The 23,031-nt window shown below is 42.3% G+C and overlaps 2 protein-coding genes across 3 annotated transcripts in view; one reads left to right on the top strand and one right to left on the bottom strand.

Moving 5' to 3' along the window:
- Positions 1-17,474, bottom strand: part of ccna1 (cyclin A1) — a 29,454-nt gene extending 11,980 nt beyond the window's left edge. The window contains exons 1-3 of the mRNA XM_050041309.1: positions 17,206-17,474; positions 14,328-14,413; positions 13,686-13,715 (exon numbers count right to left, since the gene is read on the bottom strand). The gene's annotated coding sequence lies outside the window, so the exon portion shown is untranslated. The remainder of the gene's footprint in view (positions 1-13,685; positions 13,716-14,327; positions 14,414-17,205) is intronic.
- LOC126388282 (serine-rich and transmembrane domain-containing protein 1) lies at positions 6,728-22,991 on the top strand. Of its 2 annotated transcripts, none has more exons than XM_050041311.1 (2): positions 6,728-7,159; positions 20,402-22,991. In XM_050041311.1, exon 2 carries the CDS (start codon positions 20,403-20,405, stop codon positions 20,742-20,744), a length of 342 nt encoding a protein of 113 aa, XP_049897268.1. In that variant the 5' UTR covers positions 6,728-7,159; position 20,402; the 3' UTR covers positions 20,745-22,991. The 2 variants fall into 2 exon arrangements, with proteins under 2 accessions (XP_049897268.1, XP_049897267.1); XM_050041310.1 differs by having other exon boundaries at positions 20,398-22,991.
- The last annotated feature ends 40 nt before the right edge of the window (positions 22,992-23,031 follow it).

Raw genomic sequence — 23,031 nt, 5'->3', positions numbered from 1 at the left:
TAACAGGGACGAAAACCTTGCCTAATTATGGAATGGCTGGCCCTGATTCTGAGGAAACATGGGGCAGAGGGAACATCGGGCCTAATTTGGGATGGAAAAAAGTGTGTGAGGGAACACAGGGCTGGGGGCGTTGCAACTTTTGGGAGCGTGTTTGTGTTTCCCCAGCCCTGTGTTCCATCAGCCCTGATTTCTATCAGCCCTATGACCCCTCAATCCCTGTGTTATCTAAGCCCTACATTCACTCAAACCCATTTCCCTCAATTCTGTTCCTTCAACCCAATATTTTTCTGAGTATATGTTCCCTCAGCCCTCTGTTCCCTCAGCTCCATGTTCCTTTAACCCTATGTTCCCCTAGCCCTATGATATGATATGTATACGTTGTCTGTCCCCTCAGCCTTATATTGTCTTAACCCTATTTTCCCTAGCCCTGTTCCCTCAATCCACTGTTCTCTTAACCATGTTCCCTTAGCCCACTGTTCCCTCAGCTCTTTGTTCCCTCAGCCCTATGTTACTTCAACCCTGTTTCCATAAACCTATGTTCCTTCAGCCCTATGTATCCTTAGCCCAATGTTCCCTCAGCTGTCTGTTCCCCCCACCCTATATTGCCTCAGCCCTATGTTCCCTCAATCCAATGTTCTCCTAACCATATGTTCCCTTAGCCCTCTGTTCCCTCAACCCTATATTGCTTCAACCCTATGTCCCCTTAGACCAGTGTTTCCTCAGCTGTCAGTTTGCTTAGACTTATTTTGTCTCAGCCCTATGTTCCCTCAACCCAGTTTTCCCTAGTCCTGTTCCCTCAATCCAATGTTCTCCTAACCATATGTTCCCTTAGCCCTCTGTTCCGTTAGCTCTTTGTTTTCTCAGTCCTGTTCCATTAACCCTATGTTCCCTCAGGCTTATGTTCCCTTAGCCCACTGTTCCCTCAGCTGTCTGTTCCCTACGCCCTATTTCCTCAGAACTATATTCCTTCAACCCTAGATTTGCTCAGATCAGTAACTCTGTCAATGAGATAATGTCTTCATCCCTGTCATCCCTCTGATGCTGAGGGAACATGGGCTAAGGGAAGATATGGCCTAGTTTGGGATGGAAAAAAGTTCATGAGGGAACACAGGACTGAGGACAATGCAATTTTTGGGAGTCTATGTTTCCCAAACCCATTTTTTCCTCAGCCCTACGTTCCCTCAAACCTATTTTCCCCGCAATCCTGTTCCTTCAATCCAATATTCTTTGAGTCTATGTTCCATCAGCCCTCTGTTTCCTCTGAACTATGGTCCCTCAGCCCTTTGTTCTCTGAGCGCTCTGTTCCCTCAGCTCTATGTCCCATCAACCCTATGTTCCCCTAGCCCAATGTTCCTTCAGCTGTCTGTTCCCTTAAGCTGATATTGTCTCAGCCCTGTTCCCTCAACCCTAATTCCCCTAGCCCTGTCCCCTAAATCCTGTGTTCTCCTAACCATGTTTCCTTAGCCCTCTGTTCCCTAAACCCAATGTTCCTTAAATTGTACGTTCCCCAGCCCTGTTTTCCCTCAGCCCTATGTTCCCTTAGCCCATTGTTCCCTCAGCCTTATCTTCCCTCAGAATCAAGTTGCCTCAGCCCTATGTTTCCTCAGATTTGTACCTCTGACAATGAGATAATGTTTTCATCACTGTAATAACTGGGGCAACCCAAATGGAACGCCAGGCACTGATGCTGAGGGAACATAGGTCCTAATTTGGGATGGAAAAAAGTTCATGAGGGAACATGGAGCGAAGGGCACATAGAGCCTAACTAGAATGGAAAAAGATCATAGGTGCTAAGAGAGCATAAGGCTGACCCCCAGCTTCTATTGTCAGTTCATGGTGATTAAACTTTAACTACTGCCTGTTCCCATGGGGAGATGACCGTACATTGATTGGTCATCTTTGTATTCAGCACTCCATCTCTATCTACATAAAACAATGCAAACGCCCCATGGAAAAGGTCTTAAACTAAACACTGCTACAAAGATGGGTCATGTTAGGTTGAGGGCCAATTAGCAGCATTTATTGGCTCTAAAAGAGGGCTGGCAATCAGCACTTTGATATCCAAGTTTTCAAAGCAACATGAGACAAGTAACAGAACTCCAAAGACTCCAAAATCATCTGCGCCAAGCAGCAGGGGCATCAGTGAAGTAAAAACTGCAAAATAATTTAATATGCAGAGGGGAAGAGTTTCAGAACTGACAAACACCAACAAAGTACATCAAATATGAGGAGTAGTGATCACAAGTTAAAAATAACCAACAGGCAATTTATCCATCAGAAAATCTATCTATGTTCCACTTTGTCTGCTGTCTGGAGGTCAAATGTTTCACACAGTCTTTGTGCTATAATAATGCTTTATTTAATGATCCTCATGCGGATCAAAGGACCTTTTGTTGAAGAATATGATGTGAAAATTTAGTGCCAATCTCCTCCATTAAAAGGCCCATCACTATAATGAGCCAGGGGCATGAAAAGAAAATGAGCTCTGAGAGAGGAGGGGGGTGTGTGTCAAGAATGAGAGCTCTTATTGTAGATTTCTTATGATGGTGGAATAATTATGCTGCTCATGCCAGGATACTGCAATCCACACACACACATATGCAGACAGAGCCAATCTACAACCAGAGGGCAACATTTTATAGACTATCACAGCATGTGGCAATAGCCATAATGATGCAACAAAGCTTTGATGAAAGTTTAATTGTTTACTTTCTGGGCTGCTTTGGATTTGGAATGAATAATGGGAAGATGGTGCGAGCCGGGGAGAAAGTAATACTCAGTGATTGACTGAAATGTAAAAAGGCACAAACTGACTCCGTAATTATGCATAAAAGACAAAAGGTTGTAGCTTTTGTCCTTGTATCCCCTTTACCTTTTATGGCCAACTTGTGCATCAAATAGTGGCCCGTCTCTCCATGCCTTAGCCATGGTACGTATGAATTATGAATGTCTGAAGAGTAAGGGGTTTTTTTTATTTGCAATTTAAGGGCCCCAAATCTTTTGGTGCACTAAATTATTCATATATTCAAATGAATCTGACTTTGAGGACATTTTTCCCTTTCTTCTCTTCTTTCATGAATTTAGAGTGTATACCCTTCAGAGGGATCGGGCAAAATTGCCCAGACTATTAGTAGTAAAGGTTTTAGTAGAGCAGTGATTTCGGCCCACGTTTGGGCGTCTTGCTCAGACATGTGTTTTTGTACATGGGTGTTATCGTTTATGCCCTTTTCACCACGGTGCCAATATCATATTTCCATCTCTCTCATTGTTATTCCGGACAAGTACGAGCCTGTCAGGCTGCTGTCCTGTGTGTGTGTCGATGTGTGAGTGTGCCACTGTTATGCCTCACTATGTCTTCTCTGCTCCGTGCCGTCGGAGATCTGTGGAGCTCTTTTTGATTGGCATGACGCTGCCATGAGACGAAAAGCTGGAGCGTAGTCAGCGCATATTTATTGACTAATGTCTGATCTGCAAAATCTTTGGAAACCAAACCGAACATCACAAATAACTCTGCACATCTTGGAGACATGGACAAAATATAGTCTGTTTTCCTGAGATTAGGGATGCAAACATGCCTTCTCCTACAATAAGGAGAAGACAAGTGAAACAGTTAGCTTTCCTGTGTTCATCAAAGTCTTGAGTTGTGCTCTGGTGGGCTTCTCTCACAGCAGGGAACTTTGCAAATTGCTGCAGATTACTAGAGATGTAAAGCATATCTGCTAGTGCATCTACAATACCCAGAACTTCTAACATATTCACAACTAATATCTTGACACTTTCCTGTCTGTTTTCTAAGAGTCTAAAGTTGTTCCCCCGAGTTTTGCAGAATGAGCTTGTCAAATCCCCAAACATACACACACATACACACACTCTTAAGCCCGAAATAGTCCCAGAATGCATTTGCACCCCCCTCATTTCTGCACGTCTCCCCCTCATTAACATGCAGTGCAGACACTGGTGTCCTCACAAGGGCAGTGTTAGGATGGCATGGAGTCAGAACAGGCTGGGATATCAGGGAATGACACGGAATTGGCGGCCACGCCTTCTGGGATTAGTGACAAAAACCAGCTGAGGCCAAAGCTCTTATCTCCATCCTTCAGTCCTCTCTTTCTGTCTCTCACACACACACACACACACACACACACACACACACACACACACACACACAAGCACTCGAGTTTGCACAGACACAAGCACATGTAGTCACACAGACATAATTAGCTTTGCCAAACACATTCCCTCTTTAGGAAACTAAAGAACTGTGTGAATATGACGATTCCCTGTGATAGGTTTAGAAATGGCCTTGCAGGGTGTGATTAGTAGAGTGGAGGTCAGGGGAAATAATTATTTGAATAATTAAATGATGTTCCTTTCCTCTGTCCTTGGTTTCTCCCTCAACACTGTCAACACAAGCGAAGCTGCCTACGGCATCTCATTAAAAATATTTATCAACTTTTTTTTTTTTTCCTTTGGGTGGTTCCGATTAAGAAAATATTCACAAACGGATATAGCCTACGCTCATCAGATGAATCCCAGACCTGTCATATTTTTTGTGTGAAGTACACATGAATACCAGTCATGTGATGTGAGCTGGATTCGGATGTGGGATAAAGTCATCTTCCTCTCATCTCTACTCTCTCTGTTCTCCAGTGCTGCGATTCCCCTCTGGTGCCTGTGTCAGCGGGCAGATGGCGGAGGACAGAGGCATCTGTGAGAAAGGAGGTGCCTTTCCCCCTTCACAGAGCCGGGACAGGTGTCATCTGACACATGATTAACACCTTCATGAATATGATTAAGGTGCTAACAAGCTTATATAGGAGATTCAGGGTCACGCACAAAATCTATTTTAGATCAGAAGAGACCGAACTTGCAGTGAAGCACTTTAAAGGGGTTGGTTCAACTGAATTACCAAAACATATTTTCTCAACTTGAACATATTTCTATTAAAGCATTCTGTGAATTCTCCAAAGTAAATTGAGTGCTGTTTCTGGTAAAAGATCTCATTGTTGATTTTTTAGTCATGCTAGGGACACAGCTTCAGGGACAGTAATGTCTGCCAGTCAGAGGGTCCACCATTTGGGTGAAATATCCCCATACTCGACAATTATGCATGCTAACATGCTAAACTATGATGGTGAACATGGTTAATTCATAGATATACTGTAAGAACGATATACTAGACCCCATAACAGTGCCAATTCAGTCCAATGAGTATTGCTAGCCTGGTGCATACCTCAAATAGGTTTCTAGCTTCCAGGTTTATTTCCACAGTATGCTGCAAGCTGACTATGCACAGTAGTGTTGCTCTGCCCCTAAACTTTATATTGTGATGATGTCACGGAATTTAAAATCACTTTTCTCATCTCAAGAAAAAGTTTTACAAATATAAAACCTCCATGGATCAAAAGTCAGAATAGAAAGAATCACAACTGACCGTGTTTGCAGTTTGAGATGTCTTGTCAACAGTTTTACAGACATCTCTTATGATCTATGGAGAAATTGCTTTTTGGGCTGCTGCAATACAAGCACATGTCACCACACAGACATAATTCTCTTTGCCAAACATATTCCCTCTTTAGGAAAATAAAGAATTGTGTGAAAGCAAGGCTAAGCTGCATTCCTGGGGGCCCGGGTAAACATCAACATGCTAACACTGACTATTAGCATGCTGACCATAGCATTAAGCTCAAAGCACCACTTTGCCTACAGTATGTACAGCCTCTTGGAGCCAGTAGCCTTATTTAAATACAATCAGTCCTATCTGTACCATAAATTTCACCTCCACTGTAATGGGCTAGTGGCAGACGCAATGAAAACTGTCCAAATGAATCCCAAACTACCTGCTTTGCATGATACCCCCAAAGCTGAGTGAGAAAATATTTTGTTTTAAATTTACGTGAACTGATCCTTTAATGAGGAGTCCATAATGTTGGGTCATGCTCTGCTTTTTGCTCACATAACAGTTTGACCTCTGACAAATAATCGCCTCTATTTCATTGACTGATGAATCTCAGACATCCTTTATTGCCCGAAAAAGTATGAAGAGCATTATCATTTCATTATCATCCCCTAATTTGTTTCAGCGTGTGTTTATTTTAAATCTGTATAAAAAGACGTAAGCACTTTTACAGAGCAGATGTGTTTAGCTGCTGATAAGAGCCATACTGTTAAGAGGGGGGGGATCAGAGGAAAAGGAAGAGAGGGAAGTCAAAATGAAAGCTTTAGGATGAAGAGAGGCGAGAAGCTCTGCGCCGAGAAACTGAGAGGTGTTAAAGTCGCTTCCTTTCTTCTCTCAACGCCCTTTCTCATTCATCTGCCGATTTGGGGTCTCATCTGAGCTGTATACAGTCTATCAGCATGACGGCAGCTGGTTATTGCTCACCACTGGATACTGTCTACTGACGCAGTTTGCTGAGAGCAGAGAGCGAGGCCGTGTCCCCCACACAAATACTAAAGAGATGTCGAGAAAAAAAAAGGGTGTGTGGGAGGATGTGCATATAATGACAAATATTGACTTATTGGGCAATTATCAAATCATTTATCTGGTTGTACGTCTATTGATGTAGCCATTTTTCTGCCCATGTTCACTAACTATTGAGCAGCTTGTGTAATGTGAGGAGTATTCACTCAAAGAAAATGAGAGACAAAAGACACAACAATAGGCTTGACTGTTAATGGGATCATTATTGAAAGGTGATGAGCAGCAGAGAGAGAAGTGGGAGGGCAGAGACAGAGGGAGTCACAACAGAGAGAGGGGATAGGATTAGAGCAAGCACTGCTCCCTCTCTCCTCTCTTTTCTTCTCTCTTCAGCACTTCTCAAATAAAAAAAAAATCATAATTCATTAGTTACAGCCTCTCAGTTACAGACCTTGTGTATGCGTGTGTTCCCTTTTGAAAGTGAGCTCATTCATAGAGAGGATCCACATCTACTCTACTCCGGCTGTAGTGCCTGTGTTGTGTGTGTTTGAGTGTGTGTGTGTCACACTGAATGACAGAGAGAGAGGGGGAGAGGTAGAGAGCGGACAGCCTCACAAGAAAGATCTCAGGGGCAACAGATCTGGTTTGCTCGGCTGAAAACACCAAACACAACGGGATGGATTTCTGCACGACGTGAACGTGAGCGAGGAACACCTGCCTCACACATTAAAAAAAACACAGGTCTGTAACTTTTCCTTTTTTGTCTGCTTTTGATGCTTCGGGGCATGCTGGTTTATGAAGTGTTTCAAATTGTTTTTAAGAGGGAGACAGAACGAGGACGGTGTTAATCTGTTCTGTGAGAGGGGATTCCTGCTGAATACAAAGCGCTATTATTCACCTCAAATGTATCTGCCGCTTTTTCAGTTGCCAGCAACTTTATTGAGTGTGTTATCACTGCCTGCAGAGCAGTCGTGAGAGGACAAGCGTTGTTACAGACAGGGATGGAAAACGAAGACATAAAGCGAAGATGAAACAGTAATATGAAGGAGGAGAAGGACATAAATGTTCCATGAGACTTGGAGGAAAGAATAATCTTGGTGGGGGAAGAATTCACATGTACGTTCATTCACCAGCTTGGGGAATAAGCGGGCTTCCTATGTGGCAGTTGAGAAAAAGAGGGAAGGAGTGAGTGATGAGTGAAGCAATTGTGCCCCCAGACTGAAGCAAAAAAGGGGACATTAAAAAAGTGTCCTTTCAGCGCAATGCGAACAAGAGCAGGGTTTGTTTGTGTTTAAAATGAAGTATGACTCATCAGAAAAAAAGAGAGGGAGAATGAGCTGCATACAATCAGCATCAAATGTATTGGCAACTGCACTCAGAAGTATCAGGAGTAATTAACAGATATGTGAACGAGGTGTAAAAATACACTTCATCACAGGCACACTCACACACTCAGACATCAAAGCAAAAGAGCTCATTATCTACACTGGCCACTGACCAAAATATCTTCCAATACTTCCCATTCGTAATGATCACTATTTCTCAGGTTCTCACTGGTGTTATCTTTCTGCCCGATTATAAAAAGCCATTTGCACCCCCTTTAAGATCTCATTACAATCTAAGCTTGTGAAATCCTCACTTCATGCACTGAATATCTCAGATAACGGCTCAACAGTGGTGCTCGACCCCTGGTGGAGCTTCGAGTGCACTCAGGTGCGGTGTGAGATTTTTATCATTCAAATGTAAAAGCAATGAATAAAAACATTAGTTTATTGTTTTGCGGATTCATTCAGATTACACCTGCTTTTCTAAATTTGCAGCCTTCATTGACACACATTGCTTGTATTTATATTTGTGCAAAGTCTTTTAAGGGACATAATTATCAAGAAAATACTGAATCTATGCAAACTGCAGAGAAGCAGAGTGGTGTCTTGTTCAAAAAAAAAAAAAAAAAAAGAAGAAGTAGGAAAATGGCTGAGAGCTTCTGATGCATATTGAAGCATCACTTTCTTCATACTTTCATCATTCCTGCATATCTCTGACCCCTAAGTGGGTTATCTGTGGAATTTGGGGCCGCAGAGGTGATTTGGAATTCATGTGGTTGAGCCTCAGGTCTGTTTTCAGCTGATCTGGCTCAGCATATGAAATATCTAACATGTTTGAAATTCAGGCTAAGTTTATCTCCTGGCAATCTGTTGTTTGAGCTGGAATTGTGTGTCTGTGTATGCGCACATATGTGAATCAATAGAAATCCCTGCTATTGGCTCAGCTTGTCTGTCGGGCATTTGGTATGACTACACTATAGAAACATGCATGCATGCACACACACACACAAAAGACTATGGCCCAAATGCCATGACATTTTGCCACACTTCAATCTTGTCCATTATTCATGAAGTGAAGAGCTAATACTAGATCTGAACAAAACAACAGAGTGTGTGTGTGGAAGGCGAAGGGTTTAGTAAATATTTGCATATGCTGCACGCATGCATGTTAAAAATGCCAATAATGGCCAGCGCTGTTTTCTGTCACTGAAAAAAAATTTAAATTTAAAAAACAAAAAAACAAAAACAAAAACAGACTGACATGAATCTTGAGAATAAAGATAAAAATTTGAAAAGATTAAATGTGTTTTAGCTCTACCAAATACTAATACATTACAATATAATCACTTAAAAAACAATAACTGCTATGTTTTATGACTTTACTGCCATACTATTAAAGCTGGTTGATCACGCTCTGACATTTCAAACCCATTTAGAGCATAAAACTGCAAAGGCGTGTACAGCCATTGTCGTTTAAATAAAACAAATGTCTGGCAGTCTTAAAAACCAGCGCAAAAGACATTATACTAATACAGATAAGACATTAAACTGTGCATAATATACAAGACAACAGGAGCACAGGATATTTATGTGGACAATCTGTCATTAGATAAGGCAAACTGTGCCAAGTATACACTGAACACTGACAGTGAGGAAGATTATAAGGAGATGAGGAGGAAATGAAAGAGGATGGAGGGTGAGGAACAGATTGAGAAAGTGGAGCAGAGGAAGCTTCACGGCACAATGTCTCAGGAGGAGTTCTGCTCAACATACTCCACCAGCAGAGGATGAGATAGTTTGAGGAGTGACTTGCAGAGATTGTGCAGCTCCGAGAGGAGTTTGATCAGGACAAAAGGGAGCTGTGGGAGTCAAGGCTCGCTGTCACCGATACAGGCTGGTGGTGGACGAAACATATGCTTAAGTCAAAACTGAACCATCAAAGTTGGAGCGGAGTGAGAAGAGAGTTTTGGAACTCGGGTAGAGAAATGTTCTCAAGGCAGCCTGGTTTGAAGGGTGTGCAGCAGAGATAGCCAAGGCTATACAGAATACATTAAAAGCGCTTGACGTAGCCGAGAGGGCAATGCTGACATTGAAAAAGCAGACATATATAATCAGAAAAAAAAGTCATAGCTGCGAGTGAAAAGGAAGAGCATTTCTGCAAGAGCCCATTGATGAGCTCCGGGCTGGAAGACTCAGGAGGAAATAGGAGAATGAGGAGGCTGAAAGGCAGAACTGTCTCAAAATGCCTGAACTCCACATAGCCCTGACAGGGAATGAGGGAGAGATACTACTTCTATGTTAAATTGTTAAAGAAGGGCAGAGATGTGAGCCAAGTCAAGTGAAGGCATTCAAAAAACCCTCATGTGCTGTCCAGTCTGATGGAAAGGCACTGACCCTTGAAGACCTGTCAGGCTGTTGCCCCATACCTCCTCAGAGGAGTAGCTACCAGCAGCTTCCATTATCCTGGACCAGCAGTCCAACAGAGTAAAGGGCATATCAGCTCAGAGGGAAGTGACGGAGCAGCCGAGATCACACCTGAGTGAGTTTCCTTTCCTCTGCGAGAGAAAGAATGACAGCAGGAAGAGCAAGCGGTGGCTGTGCATAGTTTCTATTTAATTTTAAAAACTGGTGAGCAAAAACAGCATCTATAACAGGGCTTCAGAGCCACCAGAGGAGCTCCATGTCAGACCCGAACTCTTTGGTTTTATTGATAATGGCTTTACTTGCTCATAGTTTGGGGTCCCACAGACCCCACTGATGTCAAGTAAAAATAACAACATTAACTGCACATTATTTACAGATTTTTGTCACATTTTTTCCATCTGACCTCAATAAAACCCAACACAAAAGGGTTTTTAATAACTATTGAAGCAGTAACTAAACCTTTTTGCCACAAGCTGGGCTTCCACATCTGATGACAACACATTCTCACTCTCAACTCGTCAAATATCATCTCTTGTTCAGTAGCCTTAAAAGTCAAACTAAAATGCTCCAGGTACCCCTCCAGTGTCAGTTTTGGACATTCTGGGACAGTGTGTGAATTCACACTTGCTACGTGTATTGCGTCTTTTCAAAATAAACTTCAGTTTTCACAAGACATGTACAGTTTCCGCTTGTTAAATGCATGCTGTCTCTTTTCAAAATAAACTTAGAACGGGTTTTTTTGGTTTACTTTTCTTTGGTTTCGGCAACCAAAGCATGTAGTTTGGTTTAGAAAAAAACATGATGCTGTAGCTTAAAAAAAGTACACTTGGCACTTGCGTAATGTTATATCAAGTGACATACGTCATTCTGCGCTTATAAGCACACTATGATGTTATTAAAATAATTTGATTGACTTTTGGTTTAACAAGGGAAACAAACAGCAGTTGCCAGGTGAAAGTCCAGTTTGTTTGGCCAGTCCACCTCCATTCACACCAAACTTTTGCAGACTTTCTCGCTCTTGATGCTAGGACATAGGGCTGCTTGATTATGGAAAAAATCATAATCACGATTATTTTGGTCAAAATTGAAATCACGATTATGCAAACGATTATGCGGCGCACGTTATGACTTATTTACACGACCGCATGTCATTTCTGTCTCCACATGGTCGCGTGTTTACAATTACAATTCTCCTCTGCTCTCTGTATCGTGCACGGCAGAGTTCGGCCCTGATGTGCGCGCGCACACACACACACACACACACACACACACACACACACACACACACACACACACGCACACACAGACCAACCTCTCTCGCTCTCCCTCTGCCATTTTCCGCACGCTGTTTTTGAAATCTTCGGCGATCACCTGCCACTCACATTATTCGATTTCACATACTTGACTGGCTTGTGGAGTGAACAGAGGAGAGGAGGGGAGGGGGCAGTATTGCGCATGCGTGGCTTCCGGGTGCGTTTGATTTTGCAACACAAGACAACAAGAGTAAACTGACAAGAAGCACATAATCGTTTTATGTCGATTATTTTGTTTTCATAATCGTTGAAGGCCCAAATTGTAATCTAGATTAAAATTCGATTAATCGAGCAGCCCTACTAGGGCAGTTGCTCCAAGCAACAAAAAATGCTGCCACCCAGTGTGTCTCATACCCTGCGTGTGTTGGTGTCTGACACTGAGGGCCACTGGCAAAGCGTCAGTATGTAACAAGTTGGGAGCGAGACCGGGTTATTTTAAAAGCAATCCTCAAAATTAGGGACAAGTCATTAGGGGTTAAGAGACAGCTGAAAGCCAGACTCTTGTTACGGAGACTGAAGAACAAGTGAGATTACAGCTCAGTGGGGGAGAGATAAAAATAAGGCAGAAAGAAATAAAAATCAAGTCCATCTTCAAGAGCCAGCAATTTATTCTCTCAGTCTCAGAAAAGAAATGTAGCGAAGCTTAGCTGGCCAAAGAGCTGACCAAAGTCAAGCTCGTCTTTGGGATGTAAAGAGAACCTTGCCTGATACTGTATCAGACAGAATTGTCACCTCGTCACACTCTGTTTCCATCCTCAGTCTGACACTGCCTCCAGTCTAACTGATTTCCGTGGAGGAGGGGGATTTGATTTTCCCTAATCAATCACTAGAGACCAACATATCCACCTAAATCTAATGTCATTTTAAGTCGACACTGCTGCGCAGCAATGTCAACGTACTGGTTTTGCCATGGTTTTCAGAGTGGAACGGAGTGAATTAAGAACAAATTCGGGCGATATTGAGAAAACATTTTGATTTAGAGCAGCTTCGATAGCTGTGTTTATCCTATCTATAGCAGTCATCATTGCTGTTATAACTCCTCATTGGTTCCGGTGCAGAGAGTGACAACAGCTTGACAACAGTGTTAGACCGCCAGGATGCTGATTGGCTTATCAATAGTCCACCCGTGGTGCTGATTGGATCAATGGATTGTCAACGGAGGAAACTGCTGCTCCATTTCACGGTGTCAGATAAATCAGTCAGCCCCATGGAGTGGGCAGATTCAAAGGTATGGACCCAGGCAATATACAATCGGCATGGAGAGTGAAGATCAGCTGGCGACTGCATCTAGCTGAACGAGCAGCGAGCAAAGCATGACTGCAGAAAAAAACATCTTGAAGAGAAATAAAACCCATCACATTCAGAGGAAAGACTGAGATCAAGATAATTGATGACATGACCTGAAAATCATTTTGCTGCCCTGCAGTGGTTTAACTTCTTGCCCTGCTGAGGTAATATAGAATTGTACTCCGAAGTGTGGTCAGTACACTGTGACATCACTGTTAGGTGTCGTTATAGGTGCAACAAATAATTCAACAATGACTGAAGCCAAGCCATTTTCAGCATTTATATAATTTCACTCAATAAAGACGCATCATTTTCCCAGTCAGCCCTTGGTGTTCTCTGTAGTACGCTTGTAGCTATCCCAAAGGAAAATAACTACCAGTATTCATTTAACGTAGGCGGGTGTTTGTTTGTGTGTGTGTGTGTGTGTGTGTGTGTGTGTGTGTGTGTGTGTGTGTGTGTGTGCGTGCAGGCGTGTGTTTGACCTCTTCAGCCTCAGCAGGACTGCATGGCCTGCCCTCTTAAAGTAGATTAGCCTGAAAAAGAACTGTACGTACATTGTTGCCTGGATACAAAAAGCATCATTAAGCCCAATTATCAGCCACTTTAGCTCACAATGAACAAGCTTCATCACAGATTTGAAAACAACATATCATTAATGACAGCAACCTATACAGAGTGGGAGAGAGTAGGAGGGGAAGGACAGTGGATAAGATGACGACAAGGTAGCAGGGTAGAGGAAATGAGGGCAGAGGGATGTAGAATGAGCGAGCAGGCGGGGGTTCGGTGTCACAGTCATGGACATTTCTGACAGGCACATGACTGATGGACAATTTTGGAATTTGGAGTTACAAAATAACAGGGGCCCATTTTCTTTGCGACTATCAATGATTAAAACTTTTAATGAAAATGTTAATATACCTGAAATCCAGATGGTCAGATCAGTGCAGCCTGAGGATGACAAAAAGACAGATACAAAAGATAAATAGTTAAAGGACAGAAAGAGAAGGTAAGGGAAGTGTGAAGTGATCAATACTTCAACTCTGAAAAACTGCAGCACAGAAAGAGACTGTACAAGTCAACAAAAGTGACAAGACACTTTTTCATTGGGCTGGGAAGACCACTGGGAGTATTTGATAAAGAAAACAGAGTTGGGGCAAGAGAGCAAGCAATCATAGAGAGAGAGAGAGCAGCCGAACTCTTCTCTCCTCATTATGCTGTGTATCTCCCTGAAGGTACAGTGGGCCGTAAATTAAAGAGAGCAGAGTTCTTGTCAGCTGTATCATCCAGAGAGAGACAAACGGAGAGAATAAAAGAGAGCCAATAAGTGAAGACGAAAAGAGTTTGGGGACAGAGTGGCTTGCTTAAGCTTCAAAAGCGACATTGCTCAATAGAAGATTAAGAAAAGTTTTGTACCAACATTGACAAGTGTTAAAGGCTCAGAATGAACTGTTGGGTCCAAACTTTATATTATTATTATTATTTTTACTGTGACTAGGGCTGGGCAATAAATGGATATTATACATAGACTATAAATAATGCACATAGCTACTGTGACGTCACCTATTGGTTTGTGGAGTGTTGTTTTGACCGTCGCCATCATGGTTTTTTGGAGCTAGAGGTGACCATATTTGGGCACGAGGCTGGCGCTGTGGAGAACCCGAGAACACTATCATCAGACTGCCTGTCACTCAAACTATTCATAATACTTCACTGCTCAGTACTTGACATGTGTCCATACTGCATCTGCATCCACAATCAATAATACTGTTTATGCAAAAGTCCAAAAACTAGATAAAACATATACTCCAATAAACATATATTCACACCTGACCAGAAGCAAAAGTCTCCGTGCTCCACACATTTCTCCCATGAACTGGTTTACAGGTTGACTTCTTATCTACAGTTTGACAGGTTTAATTAACTCTGCTAAGCTAACTAATACCCACAATGCTGAAATTAGCTTTCGATTTGGAGGTAAGGGGAGTGTTAAGGGAAATGTAACTTCAATTGCTGGAGGACCCCTGGCTTTTTGCACCTCTTACTGTTGTAAAAGCGTGTTAGACATTTTAGGAAAAGGCTCAATGCCGTCTGACACCCACTTTCACGTTTATAAAACCTTTCTTCTATTTGTGAAAAAGCAAAAAAAAAAGGGGACATGTCACTTGTTTTTCACATGGTGACCACATTAAACCAGGTCCAGATAAAAAAATAGATGTTTAGAGTTGTCAAATCAGGACTAGATTATCCCAGAGAGGCAGAAGGTTCATGCAAACAGTTTCAGATTCATAAAACCGTTTTTCTATTTGTGAAAATGCAAAAGAGGGACATTTTATTGTATTTTTCACATGTAGACCACAATTAACCAGGTCCAGATTAAAAACCTGTATGTTTAGACTTGTTATATCTGGGCTAGATTATCCCAGAGAAGCTAAAGGTTGATACAAGCACAGTTTGAGACTTGTAAAACCTTTAATCTTTTTGTGAAAATGCAAAAAAAGGGAGATTTCACTGCATTTTTCACACATAAACCACACTGAACTAGGTCCAGATCAAAAATCACTATTTAGACTTGTCAAATCTGGATTAGATTATCCCAGAGAGGCTAAAGATTCTTTAAAACAGTTTCAGATTTGTGAAATCTTTACTTTATTTGTCCATCCATCCATTCATTTTCAGCTGCTTATCCGGAACCGGATTGGAACCACCTCAACTGCCCCCTTTTGACACGAAGAAGCAACGGCTCTACTCCGAGCTCCCTCCATATGTCCAAGCTCCTTACCGTGTCTCTGAAACTCATTTCAGCCACTTGAATCCGCAACCTTATTCTTTCAGTCATTACCCATAGCTCATGACCATAGGTGAGAGTTGGGACGTAGATGGACCAGTGAACCAAAAGCTTTGCCTTATCTATTTATGAAAGTGCAAAAGGGGGCATTTCACTGTATTTTCACATGTAGACCACATAATCTAGTCCAGATGTGACAACTGTTTTTGATATAGCTGTTTTTCATCTAGACCTGGTTCAATATGGTCTACCTGTGAAAAATGCAGTGAAATCCTTTTTTGCTAGCCTGGAAATCTATGAGCTATGAGTAATGCAAATGGCCCAACTCGAGGGGCGGCACCAAGCATGCATTTGAAAATATCACTGATGCAATTGGATAACACTACGACCAATCAGAACAATACACGGGGTGACGTATCCAGAGCGCTACCAATGGAGCTAACTGGTAGATTAGACTCTTGCCGTTGGCAAAACAGCAAAAACGTCCTTCTTGCAAAGGAAAGACTCGAGTGCCGTCTTCTCTTCCTCTTTTAGAGAAAAAGCCAAGTCTAACTCGTTCATTGTAGCGGCCAAAGCCGTTTCAAACAACTGGTGTTCATCCGTAGCCATCTTGCAAGTTTTACTGACTGATTCCGGACTTCATCGTCGCAGCGCTGTCATCATCTGTTTAGCTCGCCTCTGGCCCGCCTATATCAAATACACCGATGTGATTGGTGCAGCTCGGCTCCAACGGCATGGGTAGTCTGGGGCCGTTTAGTGGCCATTTTGGTAAGGAACCGGAACCAGGGCGAGAGACAGGATCCAGAATTCGATGGATGCCTTTGCGTCAAAATAAAAGCACAAAGGGGGTGAAGAGAGAGGAAAACTGTGTGATGCTCGCCATGTAGCATGCTCTATCAACCACAACAACAACAACAACCACAACAACAACAATATGGTACTAAAACGGAGACAGAAATCGATGGTGCGCCAGAATTTAAAGTTTTACTTTGGTGAATTTGGTGAATTCTGGATCCGCTCTCTGGACCGGAACCAGAATCCAGACAAAATTCAGAGTGAATGGAAACCAGGCTCTTCGCCGTACGTGAAGAGCCTGGTGACGCGAGGCTAGGGCATGGGTAATGAGCATCATTACTGATTGCCTGAGTGACTCGCTGAGCAAATTCAAATTGTGCTCTCGCGAGAACCAGGCTAACTGTTATGCTATTCACAAATTATAATTTTATAAATGTGAAAGGGACAAGGCCTTACCAAGGTGCAAGGATCGGTCGTTGAGCAATCAAAGTTACCTTTCCCTTAACTCTTCCCTTAACTCTTCCCTTAACTGCTGAAGCGGAAGCTACGAATCACAAGCGAACTTCAGCGTTGTTAAATACACATTGTTTACATGTCACATTAAACGCTAAATAACACCAAACAAACTACTACTACTACTTCTACCAGTAGTAGTGGCTGGTCTACTACGGGCTTAAACGAACTGGCCATTCATAAATGATAACTTTGCTAGCCAATGCTAATCGCTAATGCTAGCTTCCAGACCATAGACGTATCCCAGCCTAGTATATACACTCTAATTCACAGCGTTATTTCCGCCCCGTACAAATGTGTGTAGTGTTTACAAAGCAGATAACAGTTCCACGGTAGTAGTCTTACCTGTACAAAGCATATTTGTGAGAACAGTCAGCAACACCATGGCATTCAGTCAACATGAACTAAAGTGAACTAAAGCACTTAACTGTGTAACTTACGGCTGTTAATGTTGTGACACGGATCGCATTTGGCTCAGTGTTTTCTAAACCAGCTGTTGTCCCACAGTAACTTCCTGCTCTGTCAAATGTACTGAAATTGTACATTTAAGGGACTGTGCTTTATTTATCCGAGTAGAGGGGTGGCGAGGGTGTGACTTTGTTTTTAAATATCATGACCTTACCTACTGATATTTTTCCGTGAGCCTTCCTCAGTGACTGGGGGGAAATGCATCCCCCTCCCTTCACCATAAATAACCTGGATGAGATTGGTGTGATTTTGATTTTTTTTTTTTTTTTTTTTTTTTTTTTAAGAAAAATGCCTATAAAATCCAGTTGTGCATTTAGTAGTTTTAGGGGTATTTAAAAAACTAAATACAAAATGCAACCATTTAAAGTAGAATGTCCCTCTCTCCCCAACGTTTAAAAATTAGGCTATTTGAAGTGCCTCCGTTGTTTATTAGTTCAATTCAATACAACTTAATTTATCCCTAAGGAATTTCTTGTGCCAGAAAATGCTTAAATTACAGTAACACAAAATACAATTTGAACCCTCACAAACCTGTAACTATCAAAACAACCCATGGGTTCCCTGAGTCAGGGTGACACACTGGGCCCAGTTTTAAAAACAAAAGAATATTAAATATCAGTCAAAATATACAATATAATATAAGAATATATACTCACCAGCCACTTTATTAGGTACACCTGTTCAACTGCTCTGCAAATAGCTATTAGCCAGTCACTTGGCTAATCTAATCTAATCTAATCTAATCTAATCTAATCAGCACAGTGCATTTAGGCATGTAAACATGGTCAAGATGACCTAATGTTCAAACCGAGCATCAGAATGAGGAAGAAAGGTCATTTACTGTAAGTGACTTTGAACATGGCATGGTTGTTGGTGCCAGACGGGCTGGTCTGAGTATTTCAGAAACTGCTGATCAGAGGATGGTTGGAAAAAGAGAAAATATCCAGTGGGCAGCAGTTGAAAGCAGTGAAAATGTCTTGATGCCAGATGTCAGAGGAGAATGGCCAGACTGGTTCAAGATCATAAAGGCAACAGTAACTCAAATAACCACTCATTACAACTAAGGTATGTAGAAGACCATCTCTGAACCAACAACATGTCGAGCCTTGTAGCAGATGGGCTACAGCAGCAGAAGACCACATTGGGCAATAGAAGATTGGAAAAACGTTGCCTGGTCTGATGAGTCTCAGTTTCTGCTGCCACATTCAGATGGTAGGNTCCACAGTCACCAGATCTCAGTCCAATAGAGCACCTTTGGGATGTGGTGAAACGGGAGATTCACATCATGGATGTGCAGCCGACAAATCTGCAGCAACTGTGTGATGCTATCATGTCAATATGGACCAAAATCTCTGAGGAATGTTTCCAGTACTGTATTGAATCTATGCCACTAAACATTAAAGCAGCTGTGAAGGCAAAAGGGGGTCTAACGTGGTACTAGCAAGGTGTACGTAATAAAGTGGCTGGTGAGTGTATACAGTGTATAAAGTGTTTTTCCACTCCTTTCCCTCTCATAAATAAAAAACAGTCCCTAACCCTTTAGGGGCCACACATACAGTTACTGTGCTGCATCTCATCTCAAGGAGAAGGTACAGTTAATATAGTTTACTCCACTCCCCTGAGTATAATGGGACCAGGCACACATATGGTCCATGGTGAAATCCATGACAATGAAATGGAGGGGAGGGAGCAAAGAGCACACATCAATGTGAGGGAAAGAGCGTATGCTGACCCCTTGCTTTCATTCTGGTCACGGTCAATCATTCCTGCCTTTGAAGTGTCTTTCTCCGCTGTCATAGATCAAACTAAGACACAAGGCGGGCCTAACCCAAATATAAAACAGCCTCACTTTACCTTTGTCTCTCAGCAACACAAAGACAGTGAATGTTTCTACACAACAGTGCTCCGTCACATCTTGCAGTCAGTTTTGTGCCATGCAGTAATTTGCAGTGGAACATTATTAGCAGTATTAATATGCAGTGGAGGAGGGTTGGCTCTCAGCTGTCTTTGTGAAAGCTGATTATGAGGAGTTTAATTTCATCAGATAAGGATGCCTTCGTTTATGAGCACACAGGGCTCCAGGCACCGAGTCTGACAGGCATTCAATGAGACAAGCACTCCCCCTGCTGTTACTGTTCATTATGGGCTGGTCAGTGTAGCTCCTTCGATCTGTCAGGCTCCCAGACAGCCATGTTTAATATAATGACCACAAAAGACCAGCACCCATAGGACTTTTAATATATATATTTTTTTGGCTAGCCTGAAATTCAACCTTGATTTATAGATGCTCAAATTACTTTTACTGATCAGGCAACAGTTCTGCAGCCCCCAGCTTCCAAAAATCATTGTTTATAGTGAAATATCCCTTTTAACACTTTGTCTATGAACATGTAGTGGTAGTATATTGCATAATTTTGTGTAATTTATGCAGATTTAATTCACTATAACATAATAAAACATCATGATTGCACCTCTTTGCTTAATGCTGCAAATACATGCAAATATCTCCAAGTTATTTATTTACAATTTACAATGTCCTTAGCCTGGAAAAAATTATTTTCAGTAATTTATTTTTGCATCTTAATGGCAGATGGGCAAGGTTAACCATCTAGGGCGATGCAATAAAATATCTTTTGTCAATAATAGTTTTGTATTTGCAAGTCAATTTGGTGTTTCTTAATTTTCCTGAACCCTCTATGCGGCGCTCCAAGAGGGCAAAAAGAAATGGTAATTATTTGCAACTGTTATTTGATAGAAGTCTGTTCTGCATCTAGGGACTCTTCAAGTAAATTGTTGGCCCTGAATCAGAACTGCAGACGTGCTCTCTGTCTCACTCTTAATCTCAGCCAAAGCTGAGGATGTGGGTGAAAGCTCTTGTGTCAGCAAGCATCTGCCATGCTGAAGTGTCCCGGAGGGAGAAAATAAATCTGTGGCAGCTTCAGCAGACAAAAGAGAATTTCTCCTACAGGCCATTTAAATTATGGATGTTGAAGTGTTTCTCTGTTGTCTCAAAGTAATTCTCACTCATCTTTTATTTTTTCTCCCCTGCAAATCTGTGCCAAACACCAGCCAGGATGTCAGGGATGGACGTCCTGCTGGTGGACCATAATGAGACTGGAATCTCTCCAATAGACAATGGGACCTTCCTCCGCTTCTCCCCGACCTCTGCTTCCACCTCGGCAGCCGCCTCCTCACCGGGACGTCCGGGCAACGTTTACGTCTACGTGTGGCTCTTCCTCGGCCTGCTGGTGTTCCTGCTGACGCTGCTCATCATCTCCCTCCACAGGCTGAAGAACATCATCTCCTCCTCCTCGTCTGTCCCCGACTGCAGCAGCGAGGGAGGGAGCTCCTTCACAAACATGGAGATCTGTAGCATCTCGTCTCAGAGGTCCACCATCTCCTCGCTGTCCACCTGAGGGGGAGATGGGACGGAGCACATACAGACACATCTGGCTGTGTGCATCTCCTTGTGTGTGCATGCTTACACGCAAACAGCAGGCAAGCATGCACACACATAAAGCACGTGGAGGCTCAGCACCTCCTCACTGTGACATACAAACACAAAAACGCTCTATTTCAGCCTGTAAGAAGCTGACAGCACGACATTACTGTTCACTCCACGCATGCATATTCTAATCCCGACGGTCCGGTGAGTCTGGTGTGTCCATGCAATTTCCACAGGCACAGGGGAAATATAGCTCACAATGAGATGAGGAGGTCCTGGGGGTGAGAGTCACTGAACCCTTCTGAGCCTTATTTCAACGATGAAGACAAATGAACCTGAGAAACTGCTCTCCCTGTGCAGGAACTATTATCTTTCCTCTGTTTTGTAAAGTCCATTTCTTGTACTGTACTTGTCATATTTACTGTGGAGCAAATAATATCCAAGTTTGCACAGCATGTGTCATAATGTCTGTAGACTGCATTGCAGAATCAGAATTACAATAATATTAAAGAGCATTCCTTTGTACAGAAATGCATGCTTATGTCTCAGTTGTTCAGACAGGTTAGGATGATGTAACCTACCTTAAAAACTGTACACATGCTTAATTGCTTCATGATTCCCCTGGGGAGAGGGCACAGCACAAGACATCCTGCTGTGGATGTAAAGGTGAGGAAGAAATGAGGGTTGTGTCTCAGACTATTGACAGGCGACCGGCCTCTGATTGCAGCTAAAGACAGACCAGGTCAAAAGTGGCATAAACAACAAGATGAAATTCTGGTTCTGAAAGACAGGTCTACCAGCGTAACGGATTACCCTCTCTTGCCTGTCAGCTTGTGTGGCTTCTGATTGCAGTCTCCATAGTGACTGAAGCATGAGAGCTCCGTGCAGCTGTCAGCCTCCTCTGTATTCCAGGCTTAAGCTTCGGTAATGGTTGTTTCTGCTCAAAAGACATCATCTTAGTTTTAATACTGTGAGGTGTAGTTTTTTTTTTGACAGGGCAATAAAAGTACACCACACACTCAGAGCAAATGATTAGAAAGAGGTTCATTCATCTTTGTCACACTTTTCTACAAAATGTAATCACAACTGAAGGCTTGGAGAGAGGTGATGACGGCTACGAGGCCACGAACAATACAAGGAGTCTGAACTGCCGGCGCTGTTATTGACAAATCCTCATTGCTCTCACAATGAGTGTTTCACAGGTGGTAGTACTGTGTCAGCCAATCTCTTTAGTTCCTCCATGTATAGTCAGTGTTGACTACTGGTTCATTATGTCAGCTTTTGATGAGTCGTATGCACACAGTCAAGAGGTTTTTATGCCAAGAACCTTTTTGTTTTAAAGGGATAGTTCACCCCCAAATTAAAAATACATATTTTTCCCTTTTACCTGTAGTGCTGTTATCTCTCTAGATTGTTTTGGTGTGAGCTGCAGAGTGTTGGAGATACCAGCTGTAGAAATGTTTGCTTTCTCTAAAATACAATGGAAACAGATGGCACTCAGCTTATGGGGCTTTAAGTGCCCAAAAAAATACAATTGAAAAACTCAACAGCAATGTCTCCTTCCAAAAATCATGACTGGGTTACTTGAAAATAATCCACAGACCTCGTCGTAAGCAGTTTAATGTAGGAGCTATTTTCTCTCTACCAAAGTACACCCGCCAACTGTGTCATTGCACAGAAGGAGGTTTGCATCGACTCATAAACGAGTGCTCATGACAGTGAAAGATGTAAACAATAGTGCTTTCCTCCTCGGATGAGCTGTAATGTTAGCTAGCTCAGTGGTGCTAGTTGAGTTAGCAGTAGATGCACACCTCCTTCAGCACAGTGGTACGATTGGCGGGTGTAGTTCAGTAGAAAGAAAATATTTCCTACTTGAAACAAGTTCTGTGGATGATGTTGAGTAATCAGATCATGATTTCTGGAAGAAGAATGTTCATTTATCTATTGTTTTTTGGCAGGTTGAGCACCACGAGCCGAATGCCATCTAGTTCCATTAAATTGTAGAGAAGGCAGACATCTTTGTGGCCAATATCTCCAACACTCTGCAACTTACACCACAACAACCTAGACAGATAAATAGCACTACAGCTAAGAGTAAAAATATGTATTTCTGATTTTGGGGTGAACTGTCCCTTTAATGTAGTACAAAAGATGCAAGTTTGAAATAATTGCTGAGCATTTGTTTTTAAGCCTATCAAGAAGTAAAAGACTGAACCCACTGATTGTCTGTTTTGTTATATTGGAGCTCTTATTTTTAG

This window comes from Epinephelus moara, chromosome 3 (assembly GCF_006386435.1).
Source record: "Epinephelus moara isolate mb chromosome 3, YSFRI_EMoa_1.0, whole genome shotgun sequence".
Classification (NCBI taxonomy): Eukaryota; Metazoa; Chordata; class Actinopteri; order Perciformes; family Serranidae; genus Epinephelus; species Epinephelus moara.
Note: the sequence above shows the minus strand (reverse complement) of the source record. Positions and strands in the feature narration are given on the sequence as shown.

Excerpts from the sequence above, each read along its gene's own strand:
- LOC126388282 (XM_050041311.1), top strand. The coding sequence starts at position 20,403 with ATGTCAGGGATGGACGTCCTGCTGGTGGACCATAATGAGACTGGAATC.